Source organism: Panicum virgatum, chromosome 1K (genome assembly GCF_016808335.1).
Source record: "Panicum virgatum strain AP13 chromosome 1K, P.virgatum_v5, whole genome shotgun sequence".
Lineage (NCBI taxonomy): Eukaryota > Viridiplantae > Streptophyta > Magnoliopsida > Poales > Poaceae > Panicum > Panicum virgatum.
The window spans coordinates 40431604-40458219 of record NC_053136.1 but is presented as its reverse complement, the minus strand read 5'-3'; the positions used below and the strand labels follow the sequence as shown (position 1 = coordinate 40458219).

General features: G+C 45.4%; 3 protein-coding genes across 3 annotated transcripts; all 3 read right to left on the bottom strand.

Annotated features, from left to right (window-relative positions):
• Positions 1 to 99: 99 nt before the first annotated feature.
• LOC120707941 (protein FAR1-RELATED SEQUENCE 6-like) lies at positions 100 to 5315 on the bottom strand. Its single transcript, XM_039993005.1, has 8 exons — positions 5149 to 5315; positions 4855 to 5063; positions 2644 to 4770; positions 2424 to 2534; positions 2240 to 2344; positions 2035 to 2091; positions 1872 to 1950; positions 100 to 595 (listed from the first exon to the last, which is right to left on the bottom strand). Exons 2-7 carry the CDS (start codon positions 5011 to 5013, stop codon positions 1909 to 1911), a joined length of 2601 nt encoding a protein of 866 aa, XP_039848939.1. The 5' UTR covers positions 5014 to 5063; positions 5149 to 5315; the 3' UTR covers positions 100 to 595; positions 1872 to 1908.
• A 2278-nt stretch (positions 5316 to 7593) lies between these two features.
• Positions 7594 to 8425, bottom strand: LOC120655308. Its single transcript, XM_039933070.1, has 3 exons — positions 8330 to 8425; positions 8045 to 8238; positions 7594 to 7960 (listed from the first exon to the last, which is right to left on the bottom strand). The coding sequence occupies exons 1-3, from the start codon at positions 8423 to 8425 to the stop codon at positions 7594 to 7596; spliced, it is 657 nt and encodes a 218-aa protein (XP_039789004.1).
• Positions 8426 to 24927: 16502 nt separating this feature from the next.
• Positions 24928 to 25988, bottom strand: LOC120655303. Its single transcript, XM_039933058.1, has 2 exons — positions 25779 to 25988; positions 24928 to 25650 (listed from the first exon to the last, which is right to left on the bottom strand). Exons 1-2 carry the CDS (start codon positions 25878 to 25880, stop codon positions 24928 to 24930), a joined length of 825 nt encoding a protein of 274 aa, XP_039788992.1. The 5' UTR covers positions 25881 to 25988.
• Between the last annotated feature and the right edge of the window lie 628 nt (positions 25989 to 26616).

The window sequence follows — 26616 nt, the reverse complement described above, 5'->3', positions numbered from 1 at the left end:
CAAACATGTAATATCAAGGCTAAATGGACGCAGCTATATGTTTAGCTAATTATAGCGTATATATCTCATCTCAAGCCAGAAACAAACCAATACTGTAAATACCCAACAAACAATACGTCCACTGCCACATTATCAAAACTGGCACGCAGTAGGCAATTATAAAAGAGAGTCCGGAGCATATCTGTACGGACGCACCCTGTACGGTGACAAGGACAACCTTCAAAAACTGACAATTTTCCGCACAAAGCTGCCAGCCTTGCCAGAAAGCAATGGAAAATCCTAGTTTTCCTAATTGTATGCGGCAGTGCCGTATCCAGAAACATTCTGACCACTAAACTTTGCAGGGGCACGTAAAGTCCTCTAATAACCTAATCTATAGCGTTGGACGATTTACACATGGGGCTAATGGTTATGTACAGCTTGAAAATTTCAGCCTGGTCACAGCAGCTACAGCTAACAGTACCAGAGAACAAAAATGTTAGTATCCAGTGGACCCTCACCAAGTTCTTGCCGTCAAGAGTGCCACAGCCTCCGTGTCCTCAGGTTAGTTCAGGACTTCAGGCAGTCGTTACAGGAGCCAGAGAAGTCACTGTACCTGAAATTTACACAGGAAATCCTATTATGACAAATGGATTGCTGAGCCAGGATATTGGTGGTGATGCTAACTGAGGTTATAAAAGTCACATGGTTCTCGTGGCCATAAAAGCTATCTGTTTCTGACTTTGTGGTCAGCTCAGAAATTAGCTATAGGGCAACTATAGCTATGTAGAATCTTGACGACATTGACATGATACATTTCCATAATTGTAAATTGTAAAGGACTCTAACAAAGTAGGCAATTATGTTTCTGCTTTTGGAATCAGTTTAAAGTAGGAATTGGCTATGGAAACATCTGATACATATTGCGAATACATGCAATCTTACTAAGCCAAATCAGTCATCAGCACAAGCTATATTATTCGAAATAAGGTATCCCATGCAGATCCCTAGGTGCATAAATGTAAAAAAAAAAACATTATACTAACAGCAATCAGGCTCAAATACATGCTGTGGGTTACTGAATCTGGAGAGTCATAACTACATGTGAAGCAGAGAAATTGTTGCTCGTCTCAGTTCTAAAGAAATTATAATGGTGAGAATTTACATCTAAACATGCATGATTAGCAGAAGGTAGTATGACAATTGACAGCAGCAAACAGTGTACAGTAATGCAAAACATTAAAAGTAGTCATGTGAGAAACCGTAGCAATCAGTTTCAACATAAGCTTTATGCCTGAAAAAAAGCAGAATCTACAAGGATCTGCTCTTCACGTCACATCAGCCATGAGCAGCAAACTCGACATCACAATCACTCGCCCTCATTATACATGAGTACTTTCTACACAACAATACAAAATAAACATGAATTGACTTTTTTTTTAAAAAAAATGAAGGAAGAAAAAGTTCATGCCATAGAAAGGCTAAATGTAACAGTGATAGCGTATAAGATGAAGTGTATCAATACTTAGACTCGATAGTATTGGACAAATGCTATAGAATCTTGCCAAAAGATGTGATTTTTATTATTGATTCACATGATGACCATTGATCACAAAACAACATAGATTGAACCAATGATGTTATGTCAATACTAAGTAAGCAAACTTTGGCCATATCGACAGTTTGACGCACTTGCACAAGCATACAGTAACAGGTATATATATCTAAGTAAATAAGCAATAGCATTTAACACAGAATATATGCATGGGTGGCACGATTTAAAAATAGAAAGTATACCGAAATAGAAAACTTAAAACTCTTGGATGTTGGCAGATGAAGGAAAAATTATGAGGTCGAATATCTACACAGAAAAGGATAAGCTGGGCCCTTACCAAAATTCTACTGAAACATTAATGCAAACAACACGCACTACCCTGTTCTTCTCGTAGGAGTTCTTAGCACTGGATTATCCTGCAACATGGTCATATGAGTCATTTTCACTCCAATACCTGCAGATAAACTTCAAAGTCAAGAACCAATATTGACTAGAAATACCTGCAACATTGGGTGGTAAACCCACTGATTTGTGAACCCATGGGGTTCTACCTGCACCTGAAATGTTTAAAACAAGGTGTCAACAATTTACATGGCAAAGATGCACAGGGAGCCCATTATTGAGAGAAAAACAGAGGAACTAAATAGTTGCAAACAAAGAACATATATGACGTTATAAACATGTGGCCAATTGAATGACAGAAACCTGCATGAAATTGCTCTGCTGCATCCTTTGGTGGCTGGGTACTTGATGTTGGTGATTGATATCCATTCCAAAATTATTACTAAATGAGAGATTTGGTATTCCTTCCTGTGCAAGTTTTCAGCAAGAGTTTTCAAATATATTCGAGTATTAATAGCAGTGGCAGACAAAAAAAAATAATGTGTACCATTAAATCAATTCCTCCTTGCACTCCCATGTGAGGACCTTCAAGATGCGAGGCTGAGGACCCTTGGATCATATTCGTATCGTCTGTGACAAATGATGACCGCAGAAAATCCTGCTTAACAAGAATATAAGTCAACCACAAAAAACTGAAGTGTGAGGTCTGGCCATCTGGGGTTCGTGAGTCATGCCTTAAGTAAAAAAAAAAGGTAACTAAGACTAACCTGTTCTTTATTTGGCTGTGTTACAGTTTCAGCATTAGACTCTGTCACTTTCTTCAGTGGCCGACCGCGACGTTTTGCATGAGCTGATTGAGAATGCTTTACGCTCTCTGAAAACTGGGGATTGAAAAGGCCTTGACCATTTTCTGGTGCATCAGCCTCAAATGAAAGAAGTGTTGACTGCCTGTCTCTAGCAGCTAGTCCATCTTCCAGGAGAGATCTTTCTGCTTCTCTCAGTAACTTCAGAGTAACAAGGTACCTTCTCTCAGATACAAAACCTAGATTGAGCAACTGACTGCATTGACTGAACAAATAATCAGAGCGTTCAACAATGCCACCAAGGGGCATTTCATTGGGTTTGTTTGCTTTAGAATACAATTTCTTATAGTCCCTTCTCCAGCGATCCAGAACATAATCTGATGGGATTTCAAATATCTCCTGCAACTTCAACACAGATAATGCATGCCTACATAGGACGCCGGTGAACTGAACGAAACCACATTCACACTCAATTTCAACCTTCTCTTCTTTACAAAAGTACACTTCATAGGTCCTGCTCTCTGTGTCCTTTCCATCTTCCATGTATGAGCACTCTTTTACTTCGAAAGTGACAAGTCGACCATCAACTTTAATTGGCATACCATCGCAATACATTGTTGCTTTCAACTCATCCTGAAATTTTCTGAACATGTTTATTGTGTAGGCTTTGGCCAGCTGCTCTTCCATGTAGAACTTTGTTACTGTTAATGGAGTCCTATGGGAGGATTCTTCATCTGCTTGCCACTCCTTCTTGTATTTGTTCTCTAATATCATCTCATATTTACTGAAAAATTGCTTCAAAGAAGTTTTTGGGTACACAAAACCATCATAGTACGAGGAAATAGACTCCCCACACTGTGAAATAGACATGCCTGCCCAAAATTTGTCTCTGAGATATGCAGGTGCCCAGAGTAGGCGGTGCTCATACAAGGAACTGAGGCACTCATTTTCTCCAAGTCCATGCTCCTCGATAATCTTCTTCCAGTCTGCTTCGAACTCTGGGATCTTCAAAGATCCATATGTTACTTTCTGCAGAGCATTCTTGATTGTTTTAAACTCTGCATGTTCTTTCAAATTCTCTGATACATCTTTCATAATACGATACAGGCAAAGGCGATGTCTAACTTCAGGGAGAACTTCTCGAACAGCATCTAGAATAGCATTGTAATGCTCAGTGATGATTGCCTTTGGGCAGCGACCCTTCATGCATGCTAAAAATGCCCTAAATAACCAAGCATAACTGTCAGCACTTAGATCTGAAAGTAAACCAGTACCAAAGAGAACAGGCTGCCCATGGTTATTCATCCCAGTGAAGAAAACAAGTGGCAAATCATATTTTTCTGTCAAGTATGAGGTGTCAAAGTAAACAACATCATGACCAAAGTAATCATTTGCTGCCCTTGACCTAGCATCACTCCAGAACAAGTTCCTCAAACGCCCTTGACTATCCAAATCTACTAAGTAGAAGAAGTAAGGATTCTTGTTCTGCATGTTCCCAAAAAACTTCTGGATATACTCATCATCTCCTTCCCCGAATTTAAGTCTTCCTATCTCAGTAAAGTTCCCTTGCTCTTTTTCAGATGGAGCATTCCTGCGACCCTTCAACCGTGAAGCAGGTTCCCCATTCTTGGCATCTGTTAGCTTTTTGTAACAATTAGTGAGTGACGCGGAAGACTGGTTAAGTGGATGATTGTGCTCGAGCTTAGCATCATCAATATGAAGCCACCTATCTTGCCTTAACTTTAACGAGATCCTTGCTGGGCAATTGATCTTGGTTGACTCTCTAGACAGATAGCACGCATTTGCTCTCCCCCTCCCAGCTCGACTGCATCCAAGCACCAACCTCCGGCACACCCCAGACTTTAGATAGGATGACTTCAGAATGATCGCTGCAAACCCAGAATCCTCCGCATATTGTTTATAGTACTTGAGCGCATCATCGTAAGTTTTGAATCTCAGCCCGAAACGTGGCGTGTTCTCATCCACCTTAGCCTTCCCACCATCTTCCTGTCCACTATCATTATCATCCACGAGTATCACCTCCTTGCCCTCGTGCAGCGGCACCTCCTTGGCCGAAATCCCCCCCAAATCCTAGCGAACAAAACGACACATTACAAGTTTCCGTAGCAGTCAGCGCCAAAATTAAACATTTGAAATAAGCTCGACATTTCCAACCTGGGGAACCTCAGCACTTTTCAGCACTTCGCCATTGCCATGTTGCTCTGCGCCATTCCCCTCCACGAGAACCGCCACATCGTCGATTGTTGCCTCCCTCGCCAACTCCTCTAACATGGAGGCAGGGGCGGACCCAGTATTGGACATGGGTGTACACATGTACACTCAATAATTTTTGCAAAGTTAGTAGGTAAAATCCATGGTCAGATCTGAATACAAATAGCACACGTTAGGGGGTTTGGGTGTTCGATTTCGCACAGAAGGAAAGGAAGGGAAGGGAAAGGGCGGACATACCTTGTCGGACGGCGAAGCGTCCGACGAAGAACTGGCAAGGGCGGCGCCACTCCCCTATCGTCGCCGCTTGGAAAGAAGGCGGCCGAGCGAGCGAGCGAGAGAGAGGGGGGAGCCGGGGAAGACTCCTGTGTATCTTTTTTTTTTTTTTTTGAGAAAATCCCGTCTATCTTCTGGATTCTGGAAGGTCGCTAACGTTTTCATCTTGGAATTCCTTTCATCTTTGAAGTCCACAAGAGCAGCCCATCGAACAGGCCCACGGCCTATGAGCAGCCCAACAGCTAGCAAGCGTGGGAATAGGAGGAGGCCCGACTACGCCAGCTGGAGCGTGAGGCTCGTGGACTGTAGATATGCTAAAGAGAAAGAAAGTCCAGTCCCCCTTTTTTTGTTGTACTTTTGTTTGAACGACCTTCTCCAGATACGTGCATCAATTAAGTTTATAATTATGTACCTTGCAAAACTTTGAAAGGGTTAGTTCAACATGTCTTGAAATCCATTTTGATAATTTTTAACACATGTTCAACATTGTGTGTTTAAATGTTGAAATTGTAAACTTGAAACGTTGAAATTGTAGATTGAGAATGTTGAAACCAATACATTCAAAATGTTGATGAACTTTTCCACCTATCAACACTTGCCTTACATATTTCACAAAAACTATATCAACGCTTAGGAAATGCTACAATATTTTGTAAAAAAGTGTCGAACAAGGGTTTTGATATCATTTATATTTAAAAATAAAAGTAAGTGTATTCATATCAGATCTCGTTCTAATAATTTCATTATAAGCATCACTATGCTTCAAACGGTTTTAAAAACATATACAAGAATTAAGAAAAATGCATTTAAATTTCATTATAAGCATCACTCTGCTAGAAGGCTGGGGAGAGGAGGCTGAGGCCATGAGGCCTCTCGAGTCTCGACGAGAGGTGGTGGTGACGGGGGCTCCTATATGTCTTCCGCAAGATGGATAACTAATTTATTTATAAAGCCCATTAGGACCCAGCTGATGGCCCATTTAAAATTTTACTGAAAAATGTTGAACTAACATCTCAAAAATATTAAACCAATGTTGAACCAGCATCTCAAAAATGTTGAACCAACATTTCAAAAATGTTGAACTAGCATCTTAAAAAATGTTGAATCAATTTTTAAAATGTTGAACAAATTTTTTTTTTCTTCCATCTTCTTCTCCGGTGCCGGCGGCTGCACGGCGACGTTGGGTGCGGGCGGCGGGGCCGCGGTGGTTGGATCTAAGGGCTATAATTATTTGCACGAATCTCAAACACTGGAAGGTAAGTTGGAAAAAATCTTGCGGAAGATGGATATGTTTTCTGGTGGTGACTGGTGAGCAACGGCGTAGCCAGAATTTTTACATGGGGTATGCCGAACCAAAATTTTCATATGCGAACCGGTAAAATCCATTTAGCAACTGTAAAGTTTCATAAAATTGCGCTGCAATACGATACACAACTACTAAATGGTAAAATCTAACAACAACTAGCTAACAAATTAGATTGCATCAAAGAAAAGTTAAGGTTAGAGATTGGGGGGGGGGGGGTATACACGGAACAAACAGATGATAAAGCTGCTCACCACTTTACCAGCACATAGGAGGGTTGAAGTAGGCCACCGGCCATGACACCATGGACTGGGCGCCGGCGGCTGGATAGGAGCGGGGCCAGGTTTTGACATCCGCAGGTATGGTCGTTTGCCCGTCTAGGGTTGGGACGCATCAAGGCAAAGCCACGATGGCACCGCCGCCCAGACGTCGAGGGGTGCCTGGGGGTAGGGGAGTGGACGAGTTGTGAAGCGGGTGTGTCGTGCAAGACTCTAACGTCCAAGACAAAGGGATTAGGGTACAAGCCCGGTCGGAGGAGGCGACAGACAGCTACTCCTCCGTCCCAAAATAAGTGCACTTCTAAAGTTTTAGGGAAGAGATCAATGTTAGTGTAAATATATGTATGTACTCCTATCAAGATGTAATCCTTGTACCTCGAGTGAAGAGAAAGTAAAAAAACTAGAGTTAGTTTATCCTATTTGTAGATGTACACTTATTTTGGGTAAATTTAAGATCTAGAAATTGATTTAGTGTGGAATGAAGAGAGTACGTGTACTAACCTAGGGTATGCCGCACCATACGATCGGCCGCAACAAATTGTCTGTGGTTTTTTTTCCTGGGCTCCGGAATCGGTGGGCTGGTGCAACAAATGGTGGGCCTGCGTGCAAGCGAATGCCAAGTTGACACTCCCAGTGGGCTGGCGCAGGTGTCTCGACATGAGCCGATTGCGCAGGCCTCGCGCCGTACTGGTTAAATTAGATTGAAAAAGTCAAACAAATTATAATTTGGAATGAAATCATCACTACAAAACAATACACAGCTGGTGGCGCCGGCACATCGCCGCAGGGAAAGCAAACGCACGCTGGAGCCGACGTCATCGATCAAGCTCACGCTGACCCTGCAGGTTGCTTGGCGCCGTAGCCACCGTACGGAGGGTAAGCCACGGGAGCCGGGTACGGTGGCTGCGACGGCCACTGCGGCTGCCCCATCGCGACGCCCAGCGTGGCCGTCTGCTGGTCCCTCTGCCGGAGGGCGTCGACGTAGGCCGCGATCGCGCAGGCGACGCCGGCGGCGGCCGCGAGCGACGCCGACACGAAGACTCCGTCCCTGAGCTCGGCGCAGACGAAGTCGAAGGCGCGGCCGTCGCTGCTGCGCCGCCCGGGCCGCCGGCGGACCGCGGTGAAGCCCCCCGTCCCTCCCGCGTTCCGTGACGCGCCGTACATGAACATCGCCGCCGCCGCCGCTGCCAGCAACCTGCGCCCATCGGCCGCAGCAGTTAGCGCGAATCAAAACTGGTAATCGGCAGCGCGGCGTGGGCGTAGGAGGAGGAGAACGTACCACGCTAGCGCCGCGCACACCTTCCTGCCGGCGCCACGCGCGGGCGCGGGAGCGCCGGCGCCGGCGCCGAAGCAGCCGCTGGCCGCGGTGACGAGCGCCGCCCCGGCCAGCGAGAGCAGCGCGGCGGCGATGCCGCAGCCGAACGCCGGCGTGCGGCGGTACTCGCAGCGGAACGCGTCGGACCCCACGAAAGCCTGCGGCGGTCACGATCCGATAAGGGTAAGGACACAAGCAACAGTGAACTTGATGAGGAGGAGCAAGCTAGCGGCAGAGATGGTAGCTTGCCTTGTGCTTGAAATACTCGGCGGCGAACCCCAGGACGGCCGCGGCGAGGCCGAGCACGGCGGCCGCCGCGCTCACCACCACCGCGCGTTTCTGCATCGCGTATCGACTGGCTTTCCTCCGACCTCCGGTCGCGCTGTCTGAATCTGAAGCTCGGGTGCTCAGTGAGAGATGCACGAAAGAGGAAAGGTCTACCTGCAGGCTGCAGGCTGCAGCAGAGGAGTGGCTGGCTTTGGGGTATAAAAAAGGACGTGCTCCGATCCACGCGTTTCCCGGATTCGGTCGACCACCACGCGACACTATCGTAGTACGACCTGCTCTCCTGCAACGAAACATTCAAATCGTAACCATCACGAGAGCACGATCAGTCAAACGGATGATTTCATCGACAAGATAAAAAAGAAAAGAAAAATGTGCAGCTGCGACCGGAGGAGGATCGGCAGTTCGTGGCGCCCTAAAAAAAAGGATCAGCTGTTCGTGGAAGTGTTTGTGCGTTTGGGTTTACACCTCGCAGTAGTCTGCCGACCTGGCTTCCTTCCAGTGCCTCAACGGAGTTATCTGTCCCTGCGCACACATAACTTCGTTGTGCTGTGTCTTGTGGCTGGTGCTGACTTTTTGTAAGAAAAAAGTACTGCTGGCTGGTGCTGGTTTGATGTGAGAGAAAAATATTGTTAGCTGAACGCAGCGAACAGAATGAATATATCCTTTCTATTTAGGTTTAGTCATAGTCTTCCTGTTCTATTTAAGATTTAAGCTTTATCCACTACTCCTACATTGTAATTGACGGCTCGTGCTTATACATATGAGTATGTGTTTGAACTGGCTGTTTGCCTGGGAGGCTGGGATCAATGTATTATTACATTTTTATTATGCTTATTTATCTTTCCACAAATTACCTCACTTCCATTCTACGCACTGCCAATGTGCCATCAAGCTATTTCTCATGGGCAGGGTTCCCACGGCCATGCTTTCAGGTTTAGCACTTTCATCCTTGCCTAAGGCATACCTCGGAAACTTAGTATCATGCAGCGCCCGCCAGTTTTGTACGGGCTTTCGTGTCCAAAAAATCTTGTAATTTTTTTTGGGCTGGGATATAACGCGACCAGTCGTGCATACGGAGAGCGCGCGACCCCTTCACCTTATTTCTGTCTTGCTACCTACCCCACGTACGTATGTCTTTTTAGCATCAACATTCTGTGTAAAAAATATTTTATCTTCTTCGTACTACCTTTGTTTTCAAAACCGATTGCATCATTATGTTCTACTAAATAAGAAGAATAGAATTAGATCCCATTTGTATATATTTTGAAGATATTTTGCACGAGTAGCAAGTTGCTATTTGTTATACACATAAGTTGCCACAAAATGAAAGATTTTGTATACATAAGTCGCTATACATATAAGATAAAAGTTACAACAAAAAATATTTTATTTGTTGTCATAAAAATAAAGTTGCCACAAAACAAAAATTGACATAAACATGAGTTGCTATACATATAAGATATAAGTTATTACCAACAAAATCTATCATACACTTATACACAGAAGTTGTCACAAAACAAAAGTTGATTTATACATAAGTTGTCACCATAGTAAGCCAATATATACATAAGTTGCTATGAAAAGAGAGAAAGTTATAACATAAGTTACTACTAGTGCAAAGTATCATTAAAATATATATAAGTGGGATCTAGTTCTGTAGATCTCGTTGTAATAAATATAGTGACATGATCGAAATTGAAAACGGATAATTTAGAGAAAAATTATAATATTTTTAATTGGTGAAATCTGAAATAAAAAAGAGCATGGGCCGTGGCAGGCGCTTTTTTCTTTTTTATATTTTTAAAAAATCAAAATTTCAAAAATATATGTTTATTTTGAAAAATTTCAAAAGTACCCCCGGTCGCCCCCCATAGGGCGACAGGCCCTAAGTGTAATTTTTTTCTTTAAAGTTGCAACGAGGTCCCTGGAAAAAAAGGGGGCTTGTCGCCCCCCCAACGGGCGACAGGGCCTGTCGCCCGTTGGGGGGGGCGACAAGGTCCCCTCCCCCCTATATAAGCCCTGACCGCCATTCGCTGCCATTCCCGTTGTCATTTGAGCCTAAAAATTCAGGAAAAAAGTGAGGGGTGAGGAGAAGAAAAGCGGCGAAGCTCTGCCGAATTGCGTACTTGTGATCTACCGGTAACTTCCGTATGAATCCATTGATATTGTATAACAATTTAATTTAATTAGCAGATTAGCTGAATTAGATTTGGTGCTTTAGAACACTCGTTTAGTATTACAATTCAGTACTATTACAGACTAGTTTTTAAATTAATTATGGATTAGAATAGAATTATGAAAGTACCTTATTGATATTGCAGCATAAGGCAATGGCTGCCTCCAATTGTGGAGGATTTGCATGGACCGAAGAAAAATCTAATATAATACTTGATATCATGACCCATCTTGTTATTAGTAAGAAGTTGGATCCGTTAGCGGATGGTACGATAGAGATGGTGTTGTCCAAAGTAGTAGAGTTTAAAGATTTCACATTATTTCGAGGTATTACTTCGCAAGATGTAAAGGGACACCTGCTAGAACGTCGGAAGATATACATGAGAGTATGTGAACTTGCGAATCATCCTAATATCATTGGATTCTTACAAAGTTCTTGTAAGATATGGATGCGGCCAGAGGTGCATGAGATGCACATTAAGGTAACTCTCATTCAGTTGTAATCTCGTCCGTCATTTCGAATCCATATTTATGAAACAGTAACATTATTTTTTTAATTATATGCTAGGATTACCCCGAGGACACGGAGTTGATTAACAAAACGATACCAAATTTCCGTAAATTGGTATGTATCTTCGGTGGACTTATGCCGCAAACTAGACGAAGGAGGTGGATAAGATCTTCGGGTGATAGTACTTGGCCTGCGCAAGAACAGATGCCCGGAGGTTCGTCGAGTAATGCTTCAGCACCTCAACCACCAACTTGTGTTAACTGGGATGATGACATGGATGATTTCATGCCCCCCAAACCATGGCCTCCAACACATGATGTTCCTCCCTCTTTACATGAACCTAGATCCAGAAAAGAGGGAAAGGGAAAGGCAAGAGGTTCGTCGAGCCATACTACACCACCTGCAGCACCACCATCTGTCAACTGGGATGACGACCTAGATGATTTCATGTCATGATCTATAACATATGATATTCATCGGTTTAAGATGTATTCGCATTTACTATTGTTAATGTTGTATTATGCTTGTATGTATGTCTCGTACCTAACTTTGCATTCACTGGACATGTACATAATGTCGAGTTTGAATCGTACTTAGTCGTAATGGAGCATCGAAGTATAAACATACCATCTATTGTATGTAATGGAAAATACGAGAGTGATCAGAGGCGAACGTTGAAGTGTATAAATAAGCGGTCCACAGCTATCTCATTACAAATAAACATTACATAATATAACGATAAGAAATAAGAACTAAGAAATGCATTACATAATGTGAACCATCAAATTTTACATCATAATACAACGATAATGAAACACACATCACACATGCAGTGGCATGGCAGAACCCGTTGCAAACTACGGTAAACAGATTCCGGACTAACCTAACATGCCTTAGGTAATTTAAAAAAACAGAACAAACACAACGATGCAGCATGTCACTAGCACTAGGGTAGTCCTAGTAGCCGTACCCCCACGTAGCAAACTGCGTTGAGCCTTCTCCGCAGTATCCACCCATTGCAAGTGGTGCAGGCGGTGGTGCCGAAGGCGCAGGGCCCTTCTTCTTGTGACAAGGGCAGTTGCAGTAAGGAATAGTGCATGGTTCATCCTGTGAGCCGGCAGCATTGCTGGTATCATCAACTTCGTCATCTTTGTTACCCTCGCTCACTTCCTCATAATGGTTCACCTTGCATTCCAGATCAAAGATCTTTATCTGGAGGTACTCGATGAACTCCTGAACAGAATCAATTGGTGCATGATCGACCCACCTAGTAAAACCACAGTTTTCTGGAGCATCGGAAGACTGCAAAACAAATTTCATGTAAGGTGTCTCATTGAAGAAAAAGAAATGAAACAACCGAGTATTACCCATGCGTGTGGACATTTAAAGAAACGCCGACCGCCATCCATCCCGTCGGTGCACATCTGCACTAAGCAGTCCTCACCATGTCTGCATTTTGGCCACGGTTCTCTACGGTTATCGTATTGTCGAAGAGGAGTTTCATAGGTAAATTCACTCTTTTGCTGTGGCGGAAACTCAAACACTGGTTCCAGAAAGGAATCAGGTCCAAGAGGCCCCTCCCATATTATGGGGTCTCCCTTTATTTCCCTTTTTCCTTTCCCAAAACCGTAGTAATTCTTCCCGCTAGACCCACCTCTAGACATTGGGTATACAATGAGCTTTGGTGTTTGAGTGCTGCTGGGAGTTCACAAATTTCGGAGTATTTATAGGCGCACAATGGTCTGATACCCGGAGTGTGGAGTGTAAATGCACCTAAAAAGCCTACATGACAACACAGTGAAGAGGCTAGATGACCTAACACTGAAAAGGCTAGATTCGATTCTCGAAATGAATACTCGATGCATCTCTGTGCATGCTGACTCACAGCACTGCATTGCTGCCGCTCGGTCGATCGCGCCTAGATGTCGCCTCCCCACTACACGCCACAGACCTTCGCTGTAGAATGACAGGTCCGTCGTCCTCGCCAGAGAGACTGCTTTGAAGGTGAGCTGGTCTGGTTGTTGTGTTGTCACATCTTTTTGAAAAGGTGGAAGGGCACTGCTATTGGGTTGTCGTCTTTTGTCACGTATGTCTGGGCAAAGAATGCGACATTTGGGAAACCCGTGATCGCCGTGCTGAGCAGTGGCAACCTGTGATCTCGTACTCGCAGCTAGATACACTATGGTTCCTATTTTGAGCTATTCGAGCGTGTAGTCATCATCATCGTCGGCAGGATCTCGGCCGCTAATTCCTACCGCACCTAACTTGTCCTTCATTAAATCACGGAAAAAAATTCGCAATAACTTCCCTTATTTCACGAGCATTATGGAACCCACAAACATAACAAGTTCACATCAATAGTATCTATAGAAACAAATGACAAGTAAACTAGTACAATCATAAACATCGGATACAAATAAGCGGTCCACAGCTATCTCATTACAAATAAACATCAGAGATACAAACATCACATATATCTAACCACCCCTAGGGCGTCGGACCCTCTTAGCCCTCTGCTGGGCACGGACATGGCCCTCGGAGTAGGTGAGAACATCCGGAGACCTCACCTGTCGCTCAGAACGCGCATGGGGCTGCGGTGTCTGCTGCTGAGAGATCCCAAGTGGTGCTCCTCCAAGCTGTGAATACCCCAAGACATCGGGGTCACCTTGCGCGGCAGGCTCTTTTGGAGTCAAGCTGTCGAGGTCGTCTAAGGTGAAACCCTCGTTATCTGGCCGAAAGGAGGAAGAAGAAGGTCCGGCGCCCGCATCGGGATAGAATCCTACGCATAAAATGCGGATGTTAGCGTTCCCTCGTGTCTTTCGTCATGACATGTAGAAACCGAAATACGAAACATAAACTAACATGTGTAGTCCGGTATCTGTGGCCCCGGTACCATCCCTGGATACGGTCCGCCAACTGGTGCTGTCCCTCTAAACATTCTAGTATGGCCGAACGCAGTAGCTGGATCGTATCCTGTTTGTGATATTAGTAAATATATAAGAACACTTGATCCAATTTTAAAGAGATATGTACGTTACCTGCACTTGGGAAGAACTGCGACATCGGCCCGTGCACGGTCGACGGACACGGGAACGAGGACGAGGCCTGCGACGACCCGTGGCTGTCTTCGTACTGCACACGGCTTCCCAAGTTGTGCACTACCTGACGCAACTGGTCACGCTGCCTCGACCATGCCTGTGTCTGCTCAAACTGGGTCATTGGGGATCCGGCACGTACCCTCGTCAGGTAAGTCGAGCAGTCCGTCTCCATCATGTTGCAAAGGCGAAACTGCATCCATTCAGTAAAGGAACAGTTAGAAACACATGAATTATCTTATGAATATTAATATATATGCAAATATGATCAAAAGACTCACCGCGCCAGCTAGTGCCTCCACGTGGTGCTGGGCATAGCCATCCTGAGGCCTCGCCTGGTGTGGCTGCGGGTGAGTGTCAACATAAACCAGACGAGCCCGAGTCCGGGGTAAGTACCAGGTGAGGTAAGACCTAAAGGAGCTGTCTATGTGTGGTCCTGTTGGATGGACCAAGTGCTCGTCTGCCTGTTCCCATTGGTCCACCCACGGCTGCATCTTGGTGAGCCAATCATCAGAGCACGGCAAGCCACTCATTGACAACCTATAAAAGTGGACCACGAAGAATCATTAGATTCGACACGAATGTATGAGCCAAGTTCATTCATAATTACCTGTGGTCCTGGCGACTGACACGCTCCAACGCGGTGGGCACCCGAAACTCCTGGCGCTGCCCAAACTGTCTCCTGACTCTCCATGGGCAATATGCCTCAACCGCGATGTCATAAACCAGGACGGCGGTAGTAAGCCACAGGCTCGCATTCGCGGAGCAGTGCGAAGACAGGCCTGCTGGTGCACGGGTAGCCACAGCCTCTGGGCTGTAAGGCTCCCAGACAACGTCATCGGGCGTCAGCATGTCGAGCTCCGAAACAAACTCAGGATATGCGCGTCTAACCTGCGCATGCGCCCAGGACCTCTGCATTCTGAATAAGTAAAATTAAAAGTGCGCTAATGCATCATGTAACAATGAATAACAAAATTAGATTTGTTGCGAACGTACCTGACGCCAGATCCAGATAGTTCCCATAGTGGGCCTCTCGTCCTCCTCGTCGCCGTACATGCCCCCGTGGTAAGGCTCGTGGCTGACCATGTGCCGACCAACGGCTAGCCTCTCGTACGACCAAAGCTGTAATAGTAGTGAGCACCCTGCCAGGATAGTGTTCCCATGTGTCTTCATGCAGCCATCGCAGAGTCCACGGTAAGTGGCTGCAAGTACCGCCTCACCCTAGCTGTAGGACAGTACGTCCTCATCCCCTTCCGCAATCTCCCGTGCATACGGAAGGAGAATCCTATCGACCGAGTTGCCATGAGTGTTGTTGAACATGATGTAACCAAACAACCAAAGTAGGTATGCCTCCAGCGATCTGGTCACACTGTACTCGTTGGCATCCGCAGCCAACAGGGCAGGCTGCATAAACAATTAAGATTAATTAATTCAACTGACAATGGACACATGTGAATTGTAACAATTAAATTTAAATATGGAATGAATACGTACTGTAAACTGTAGGAACCAGGTCTTCGAAGGACCTGCTGCTCGCGGGTGCGGGTTGATCGGACATGCTTCTTCGACGCGGTCAACCAGGGCAAAACGGGCCTCCAGGTCATCCTTCCACGAGGCCGCCACCACATGCGGACCTACAGCCTCCCCGACGATAGGGAGGCCGAGGAGGTAGGCCACGTCCTGCAGCGTAGGAGTCATCTCCCCACACAGGAGGTGGAACGTGTGTGTCTCCGGCCTCCATCTGTCAACGAGCGCCATCAAGAGGGATCGGTCGAGCTGAATAGGCCCAACCTCGACAAGATGGCTCAGAGTCAGTAGACCGGCCTCACGTAACCTGCAATAAACAAAATTGTCGAAACAAAGGAATACCGACGAATACATACGTGATAAACAATAATATTTCATTACATACCTGTCACACCAATCGTGGTGTATAGAGATCGCCTCCCCAGGTGGACGAGGACGTAGTACCTCTAGGGCTCGGTGATCAACTGCTGCAAAGTAAGACCTGTGGCTCGAGTCGATAACTGGGTCTAGCAAGGAGTCCATCTCCATACCTGCATTCAAAAATATATGAGAACACATAGGTACATATATGTTTCATACAAACTGCACACATAGGTCAAATAATATTTCATTACATACCTGCAATATTTCATTACTACATATTACAAATAATGAAATACAATTGTGGATCATGACACCGAATGCCTTCCACGAGCAATTCTCGCCGATGGTCGTCTGAACGTAGGAGGTTCTCCATCTCTGGGATTTCCGGAAGGACCGACGTCAGCAGCATCGTGAATTGCATTCTGAGGAGACTTCTTGTAGTTGTGACCCAATGCTTCACATTGGCTGCAACGCTTTTGTGCCTTGCTTGCTTCGGACTCGTCCATACCATTCCGAATACGACGTGTCTGACGGCGGCCTTTGCCTTTCTTAGTGGCTAGATCAGGAATAAACATTTTATTCTCATTATCATGAATGAAAGGCCCCACTATTCCAATCGCGTATATCTCATGTCCCCAGGTGGATACAGCTGCTTTGTTGCTGAAGTAAGGTGAAACAAATACTCCTGGCTGCAACCCAGACTCTGCACATGCCGCAATGAGATGGGAGCATGGCAAATGCAATAACTTTGGCTTCATGCAGGAGCAGAAGGTTTTGCCATCTACTATAATCAAACTCTCCTGTACCACCCTATCTCTACGGATACCACGACCAGTTCTATCCTTGCATAGAACCTCAAATCTATGCTCCATTGTACCTGTCGATATGACGCGGTGCAGTTTGGCCTTTTCAATCTTCTCTTGCATATATTGTGTCACTCTTTTGCAAAACTGAATTTGGGGGTTGCTGATGTTTATGCTTGCAGCCGTGTAACGCTCTCTGAAATACTTCATGCACCCATACATGATGAACTCAACAATTCTCACAAGAGGAAAGGCACGACAAGAACGCATAACCATATTGAAACACTCTGCATGGTTCGTTGTCTGAATACCCTACCGTATTCCGTTGGTATCATAAAGGAATGACCATTTATCCTTAGGTGCACCTCGAATCCAGTGTGAAAATGGCTTCTCAATTGAATCACTAGCCTCTGCAGCCTGACTAGTGCCTACTCCTGATGCCCTTACCTTCACTAGCTCTGCAGTCAACTGATCAAGCATCTGCCATAATGCATTGAATTTTCTCTGTTGATTTTGGGTGCACAACCTCTTAAACAGGTTCTTAAGATCCTTGTTCTTGAAGTGGTCATAGAAGTTTGCACCCATATGCCTAATACACCACCTGTTTTGGACATCGGGCCACAATGGAGGCGTTGTCGCAGTTCTACGTTGCAATTTCAGTATTGATTACAGCAGACCTGCATGCCTATCACTAATAAGGCACACATCTGGATGTGCAGCAACAACATGAACCTTCACTCGTTCAAGGAACCAATACCAACTGTCTAAGTTCTCATTCTCAACAAATGCAAATGCGAGCGGAACTATTTGGTTGTTGCAATCTACCCCGATTGCGGTGAGTATCTGACCTTTATACCTTCCAGTCAGAAATGTGCCATCAATGCAGATCACCGGAAGACAACACTGAAATGCTCTAACACAAGCACCTATGCAAAAGAAGGCTCGTTGCATAATTCTTTGGCCCTAGTCACGGCTGGTACGAGGTATGTGTCATAAAAGCTTCCAGGATTTCTAGCAGCAACCTGGGATAACATACGAGGTAGGTTATCATATGATGCCTCGTATGTGCTGAACCGCATCTCGAACACCCTTTGTTTAGCCCGCCATGCCTTCAAATAACTAATGGTGTACTGATAAGTCTGCTAAATGTGTCGAACAATCATTTTTGGCTCATAATTTAAGTTGTCCATAATAAACCCATACATTTGCTTTGCAACAAAGTCGCATGATATATTGCGATGCGAGGGAAGAACTTCTGACAGCAAACAAGTGTGCTCTGTCACAATAGAATATTTCCAGTTCGACTTCCATTTTCCCTTGAATGCATGTACTCGCCATGGACATCCAACATTCACACACTTCACGTCATATTCTTTACTGCCAGACTTTACGACTCTGAATTCTCGTTTCAATGATATTGCCCATAGTCTCACAGCATCTTTTACGGCTTCAATGTTTGAATATGTTGCACCTTGCACTACCTCATTACCTCTGTACTCCCACTCCTGATTTCGTGCGTCTTCTGCTACATGACTGCCAAAACCATGCTCCTTCCACTCTTTTGGCAATGAGTACTGCTCGTCATCAGATGAGCCCTCATATTCTTCCATCTCTATTGCGGTTTGGTCTTTTGCCTCCATCTCGTCCACAATGCTATGTATCCTCTCTCCCTCATCAGCAAGGCCCTGTGGTCCCATGTTTTGGTTCTCTGTCTCTTCTGACTCATCTTACTCAACATAATTGGTCTCTCTTCGAATACTCGGAGTTCCTTGATCTGCACAATGTTGGATTTCATTTTGTGTATTCTCCCGGATTTGAACAAGAATGGCCAGAGGCCACCCACGCTCTAGAGCTGCTTGCATGTACTTCTGCTAGTCATCAGTGCTGTGTATCATCATCAATTCCAATAAATCACTTTCTACCTCCCAATTAACAAGAGACTGGACGGTGATTACATGTGTCAACGGATCAACACGGAACCCACGCTGCAGCCACTTACATATGGAACCAAAACTCCTTTCCAGAGGTTTATCTATGGCGCTAGATGTGCAATTAAAGGCAGAAAGATCTACTCCATTTGGCCCATACAAAACATTGTAGTCACCATAAAATACTTGAAACTGCATCTTGCTCGACATATCTGTATATCACATAATACTTATCGAGTTATACTCTTTACTTCACTACCTTATTTAATAATCCGTAAAAACTAAATATAAAATTCAACTACAACGTATAAGTATTTATAACTACGTGATGACACTCAAATTCTATACTGCATATGCCAAATTCTATTCTAAATCATAATTAATTTATAAACACGTCTCTAATAGTACTGCAATTGTAATAATAAATGCGTACTACTAATTTTCTAAACTAATTTACTACTACGTAACTACAAACTAAAGTATCATTAAACTCCTGCTTAAATGGTTCTACTACAGCACTAATTAAATTAAATTACTCACCCCTACTTAATTTACTCTTACTTAAATACGTACTACTTAAATGGAAAAAATATATAAACTAAATGTACTAACCTGCAGATCACAAGTGTTGAATCCGGCAGGGCTTCGCCGCTTCCCTTCTCCTCACCCCTCTCTTTTTTTCTGGATTTTTGGTGGAATTTTCGGGCTCAAATGAGGAGTGATGGGGGGTTGGATGCTTATATAATGGGGGTACCCCGGTCGCCCGAAGGGGGGCGACAGGCCCCCTGTCGCCCGTTGGGGGGCGACAGGCCTCTTTTTTTCCAGAGACCTCGTTGCAAATTTAAAGAAAAAAAATTACACTTAGGGCCTGTCGCCCTATGGGGGGCGACCGGGGGGATTTTTGAAATTTTTCAAAACGGACATATATTTTTGAAATTTTGATTTTTTAAAAATATAAAAAAGAAAAAAGCGCCTGGGGGCAGCAGCAGGTCGCGCAATTGGTCCCTGGCGTGACTTGTCGCGTGTCAGCCTTTTTCCTTTTTTTTTAGAAACGAAAATCTTGTAAATACAACTGCAACAGTTGAGATTAGGGCGGTGCTTGGTTGGCCCAACGTCTAAGACCAGTCAATGGGCCTACGGACTGGGCCTCTTACACAGTATGGAATGGGGGCATAAATTATTTGCTCCTTATCCGTCTATATCCTTTTCCTTTTCATTATCATTTTCTTTAATTGGCCATCCCAGTTCTTGTTATAAACGACGGCGAATAAACGGCGAAGAATCAAACCACAGGAGACACAAGGATTTAACGTGGAAAACTCTTCCAATGCGAAAGGGAAACACTACGGGCGCCAGTCAGCAAATCTTCACTATCGGATGTGTGTTTTCAATGCCTAGCGGCGGCTTACAAGAGGAATAGAATGTCGAGGAGTAAACCCTAAACAGTATATGAACAGTACTGTGGGGGCTCCGGCCCAAGCCTCCCGGCGTCAGGTCTCCGTTTCGCTATGTCGGAAGTCGGCCTTTCTTTTTGTGCAATGAATTTGGGTCACAATATAACATACTTCATCTTGAGACAAATTCTTTCTTGTAGCATGAATCAAATCATTACCTGAACACAACAAAGCTTCTGGCGCCAAATAGCCTCTTGGGCTAAGCTGTTAAACCAACTAAGCTTGAGCAAAGCTCAAACTTAGCAACAGGCACTGGCTTTGTCATCATATCAGCAGGATTATCATGAGTACTGATCTTGCATACCTTTAATTTACTTTTGGGAGATGACATCACGAACATAATGGTACTTGACATCAATATGCTTTGTTCTCTCATGGAATATCTGATCTTTGGTGAGACAAATAGCACTCTGACTGTCACAGAACAGGTTAATGCAAGAATCAACTCCACAAAGCTCAGCAAACAATCCTTTCCGCCAAATTGACTCCTTGCATGCTTCAACAATAGCAATATATTCTGCTTCTGTGGTAGACATAGCAACAACAGGCTGCAAAGTAGCCTTCCAACTCACAGCACAACTGCCAACAGTGAACACATATCCTGTGAGTGAACTGCGCCTATCCAAATCAGTAGCATAAGTCCCTGGTCAGTTCTCCCAAACTTCAAACAAGAATCTATTGTTCCTCTGAGGTACCTGAAAACCCACTGAACTGCCTTCTAGTGTTCTTTACTAGGATTAGACATGTATCTACTAACCAAACGCATAGCATATGATAAATCTAGGCGAGAGCAAACTATGGCATACATCAAAGAACCAACAGCACTAGAATAAGAAATGTTTGACATGTATTCAACATCCTCATCTGAACTTGGACACTGAGAGGCTGACAATTTATAGTGAGGTGCAATAGAGTACTAACTGGCTTTGAATCATACATATTGAAATGATGAAGAACTTTTTTAATTTAATTATGCTGACTAAGAAATAATAAACCAGATTTTCTGTCTCTAGTAATCTTCATACCTAGAATTTTCTTAGCAGCACCAAGATCCTTCATATCAAACTCACTACTCAACAATTTCTTCAACGTAGTGATTTCTTTTCTGCTCTTGGCAGCAATAAGCATGTCATCAACATATAACAGCAAGTATATAGGTGATCCATCAACAAATTTAATGTATACATAGCTATCATAATTAGGTCTTTTAAAGCCATGTGAAAACATAAATGAATCAAACCTTTTATACCACTGACGAGGGGACTGTATCAAACCATACAAGGACATCTTCAATTTGCAAACAAAATTCTTCTTGCCTGGCACTATGAATCCTTCTGGCTGATCCATGTATATTTCCTCCTCAAGCTCCCCATATAAAAAGAGAAAATTCCCTGCAAGGCCCTGGAACAAATCACACTCCCTTCTATGGCCCTGAAAAGCTGAGATCCACTTATCCTTATCAACAGAATCAATGGCTTCAGTATATGTTGCTGGCTCACTAGCATCCTCCACCTGTTCAGCACAACTCAAAGCATAATAAGTCAAATTGCACTCCTCAATTAAATGATTTGGAGGTCCACAATTCCTCTTTGACTTGTGAAGAGCAATAAGTGCATCTAGATCCTCCTCTTGCTGCAAAACAGACTGTGAAACTGGAGGTGATTGCTGAACAGTATCAGAAACATTATCTGGAACATCATTACCAACAACTTCATTTTTCTTGTCATCCATAAGCTCCACCTGCACACTGACATGTGGCTGCAATTTTTCAACTAAAGCATTATTTGTGGTCAAGCTGTCAGTAAACATCACAGACTCATTGAAAATAACACTTCTGCTCATGAAAGTCTTTCTACTTTCAGGATTCCATAATTTATATCCTTTGACTCCCGAACCATAACCAAGAAACAGACATTTAATAGCTCTAGACTCTAATTTTCCATTATCAACATGATCATAAGCAGTGCAGCCAAAAACTCTCAACTGTGAGTAATCTGCAGGTTTACCAGACCATACCTCAATAGGAGTCATCTTGTTGAGTGGAATAGAAGGCGACCTGTTGATCAAATAGCATGCCGTGTTAGCAGCCTCCGCCAAAAAACGCTTGCTCATGCGGGCATTGGACAACATGCAATGAGCATTCGAGATGATGGTTCTGTTCATGCGCTCAGCCACACCATTCTGTTGCGGAGTGTATGGGATGGTGTGATGCCTAACAATGCCTTCCTTCTTGCAATAATCATCAAAAGCATCTGAACAGAATTCTCCACCATTATCAGTCCGAAGTACCTTGATTTTCTTTTCAGTTTGCCTTTCTATCATGACTTTCCACTCTGTAAAAGCAGCAAAGGTATTATCTTTATTTTTTAGAAAATAATGCCACACTCTTCTAGAGTAATCATCAATAATGGTAAGCACATAACGAGCACCACCAAATGAAGGTTTATGAGAAGGACCCCATAAATCAGCATGTATATAATCAAGTGTACCTTTTGTGGTATGAACAGAGGTATTGAATTTTATCCTCTTGTGCTTACCAAAGACACAATGCTCGCAGAACTTCTTGCCACTCAAGATGCAACCATCCAGAAGGTTTCTCTTCATCAATTCTGTCATGCCAAGCTCACTCATATGTCTAAGACACATATGCCAAAGGTCAGTCTTACTAGGTTCAGAATTATTAACAGCAGCAGCAACAACAGAACCATGCACAGTACTACCTCTGAGAACATATAAATTTGAAGCATTGAGATCACCAAGCAAACATACAAGAGAACATTTTGATACCTTTACAACTCTATCTGAACCAGTGTATTTGAGCCCTTCTTTATCAAGTGTGCTCAACGAGATTAGATTTCTCTTCATCCATGGTATGTGTCTCACGTTCTTCAGTGTACGAATCATGCCATCATGGGTCTTGATCTGAACAGAACCGATGCCCACAATATCACACGGATTATCATCTCCCATGCGCACAAAACCTCCATTCTGCAAAGGCTCATATGAACTAAACCAATCTCTGTTTGTGCACATATGAAATGAACATGCAGAATCAAGTATCCATTCATCATGACCAGCAACATAACCAGCAAAGACAACCAGGCAATCTGATTCAGAATTATCAGCAGCAGAAGCAACACTAGCCTTACCATCAGAATTATTTTTCCTCTTCTCCTTATTCTGCAATTTTTAACATTCTTCAATGTTGTGAGATTTCTTCTTGCAGTACTTACAGAATTTCTTCTTGTAACCTTTGGACTGGGAGCGGCCTCTACCATCATTGCTTTTGAAACGATCATTGTTGTCGCTCGATGATCTATGCTCAGATCTGCCTCTAACATGCAAAGCGTCGCCCCTTGAGGACGATCCATCATCCTGCACCATGCCTTTCATCTTCTCCCTGGACTGAAGTGCCTCGCAAACTTCAACAAGGGTTAGTTCATCACGGCTTAACAATATGGTGTCACAAAAACTTGCATACGAACTGGGCAAAGAGCATAACAAAAGAAGACCTAAGTGCTCATCATCATATTCGACCTCCATCGACACTAGGTCGGCAACGATCTCTTTGAAGACAGATAGGTGACTCAGCACCGAGTCACCCTCCTGCATCTTCAGCGTGAACAGCTTCAACTTCATATGCATCTTACTGGTTAGATCCTTGAACATGCAGATCGATTCTAGTTTGAGCTAGAGTTCTGCAGCATGTTTTTCCTACAACACTTCTTGCAAAATATCATTAGACAAATGAAGCTAAATTAGAGATAGGGCCTTGCGATCTCTCCGCTTTTCCTCAGCGGTCCACTCATCCTTCTTCTTCTTTCCGAAGCCTTCCAGCGCCTCATCAAGATCCTGAGATTGCGCCAGAACAGCACGCATCTTGACTTGCCATAGCGAGAACCTCATCTTGTAATCCAGCGGCGGTAGATCATACTTCGTCGATGCCATCGCGGTCGCGGAACCCTAACCAAAGCTCTGGTACCACTTGTTATAAACGACGGCAAATAAACGGCGAAGAACAGCAAGATCAAACCACAGGCGACACGAGGATTTAACGTGAAAAACCCTTCCAATGCGAAAGGAAAAAACCACGGGTGCCAGCCAGCAAATTTTTACTATATCGGGTGTGTGTTATCAACGCCTAGCGGCGGCTTACAAAAGGAATAGAATGTCGAGGAGTAGACCCTAAACGGTATATGAACCGTACCGTGGGGGGCTCCGGCTCAAGCTTCCCGACGACAGGCCTTCGCTTCGCTACGTCGGAAGTCGGTCTTTCCTTTTATGCAATGAATTTGGGTCACAATATAACAGTTCTAGGGCTCGAATGAAGGGAAAGTTAAAAGAGAATTTACACTAGAACCTTGGCTTGTTGGTTACTGTTTTATTGAATGAGTTTACACTTCTATATGATACTGCATTTGTAGAAGAAACAAGATTATTAGATTCCTTGAAAATTTACATTTGTGAAGACTGGTTTGTTGTAGAGTTTATGTAAATATAAATTTCTTGGATGCATTTTGTTGGCTCAAACTTGCGTTTTATCTTATTAACAACTTGAAAACACAGGCATATATTCAAGTGGTGAATCCCACTAACAAATTGGCAAATACCTCAACAATACACAACTGTGAAGTAGTGGTGGCACTGCGACGCAGAAAAACAAACACACGGACACACGGTGGAGCCGACGCCATCAATGAAGCTCAAGATGTACCCGCAGGTTGCTTGCCGCCGTAGCCACCGTACGGCGGTTGAGCCGGGTAAGCCACGGGAACCGGGTTTGGCGGCCCCATCGCGACGCCGCCCAGCGTGGGCGTGGCCGTCTGGCTCCTCTGCTGGAGGGCGTCGACGTAGGCCGCGACCGCGCAGGCGACGGCAACGGCGGCCGCGATGGACGCCGACACGAAGACCCCCCTGAGCTCGTCGCAGACGAAGTCGAAGGGGCGGTCGCCGCCGTCTCTGTTGCGCCCGGGCCGCCGCCTGATCGCGGTGAAGCCCCCCGTCCCCCCCCCCCCCCCCCCCCCCCCCCCCGCGCTCCGCGACGCGCCGTACAGGAACATCGCCGCCGCCGCCACCAGCCTGCGCGCGCTCGGCAGCAAGCAAGAATAATCAACAACGATAGCCCGCGGCGCCGGCGCATAATCGGAGGAAAGAAGGTGTATAGCACACCGGAGCCGGCGCTGTTGCGGCAGCAGCAGCAGGAGGAGGACAACGTACCACGCGACTGCCGCGCACGCCGTCCTGGCGCAGCCGCCGCGCCGTCTCCCGGCCGCCGCGGGTGCGGCGGCGTTGAAGCGGCCGAAGCAGCCGCTGGCCGCGGTGACGAGCGCCACGGCGGCCAGCGAGAGCACCGCGGCGAGGACGCCCCAGGCCAGCGCTGGCGTGCGCCGGTACTCGCAGCGGAACGCGTCGGACCTCACGAAAGCCTGCGCGCGGCGCGGCCGGGCGATCGACCATGACCGTCGGATCAGGTTGCAGAAACAGAGCAGAGGAGGAGTATAGGAACGTGCGAACTTTGAGCAGGAGCAAGCTCGCCGCTAGCTAGCTAGCTTGCCTTTTGGCTGGCATACTCGGCGGCGAACCCCAGGACGGCGGCGGCGAGGCCGAGCACGACGGCCGCCGCGCCCACCGCCACCGCCACCGCGCGCTTCTGCATCGCGTGCCGACTGGCTGCTTCCCTCCGGTTGCGCGCCCTGTCCGTGTCTGGAGCTCCGGTGCTCGGTGAGGGATGATGCACGGAAGAGGAAAATATCTAGCTGCGGGCTGCGGCCTGCGGCCGAGCACGTTAGTGACTCAACTGCAGAGAGCAGTAATGCAGAGGATCCTCTCGGCCAGCAGAAGCAACTCCTCTGCAGTACTGCCCTCTCACTAACATGTGGAGCCGGGCCCACACGTTAGTGACTCAACTGCAGAGAGCAGTACTGCAGAGGATCCTCCCGGCCAGCTACCTGGCTTGGGGCAGATAACTCCAGCGTTGTCTACCTTCAATCCGTGCAGCTGCGACCACCGACCGGAGGAGGATAAGCCTGTTCGTGCAAGTGGTGTGTGCGTTTGCGCAAGTGGGGTTTGCGCCTCGCGGTCTGCCCACCAGGCTTCCTTCGATGCCTCGACGGCGCGGCGACGAACGTGGCGAGGAGCTAGCGTGGGGCTCGCTGGCGCCACTGGAGAATGCCTGTGTGGCGGTGTGGTTGGCCGTTCGCATCATGGCATCGATGTCGGCCTGCAGGCCGGCCTGCTGTACGAAATTCCCGCCACTCGGGCTTTAGGCCCGTCTTTTTTATAAAAAAAATATTTTAGGCCCGTCTAGAGTTTGCAAAGCCTGAGAGAGATCGCAGGCGATGGTCAGCCAGGATTGCAACTTCCAAGAGCTCGATCAGGTCCAGGGCCTCAAG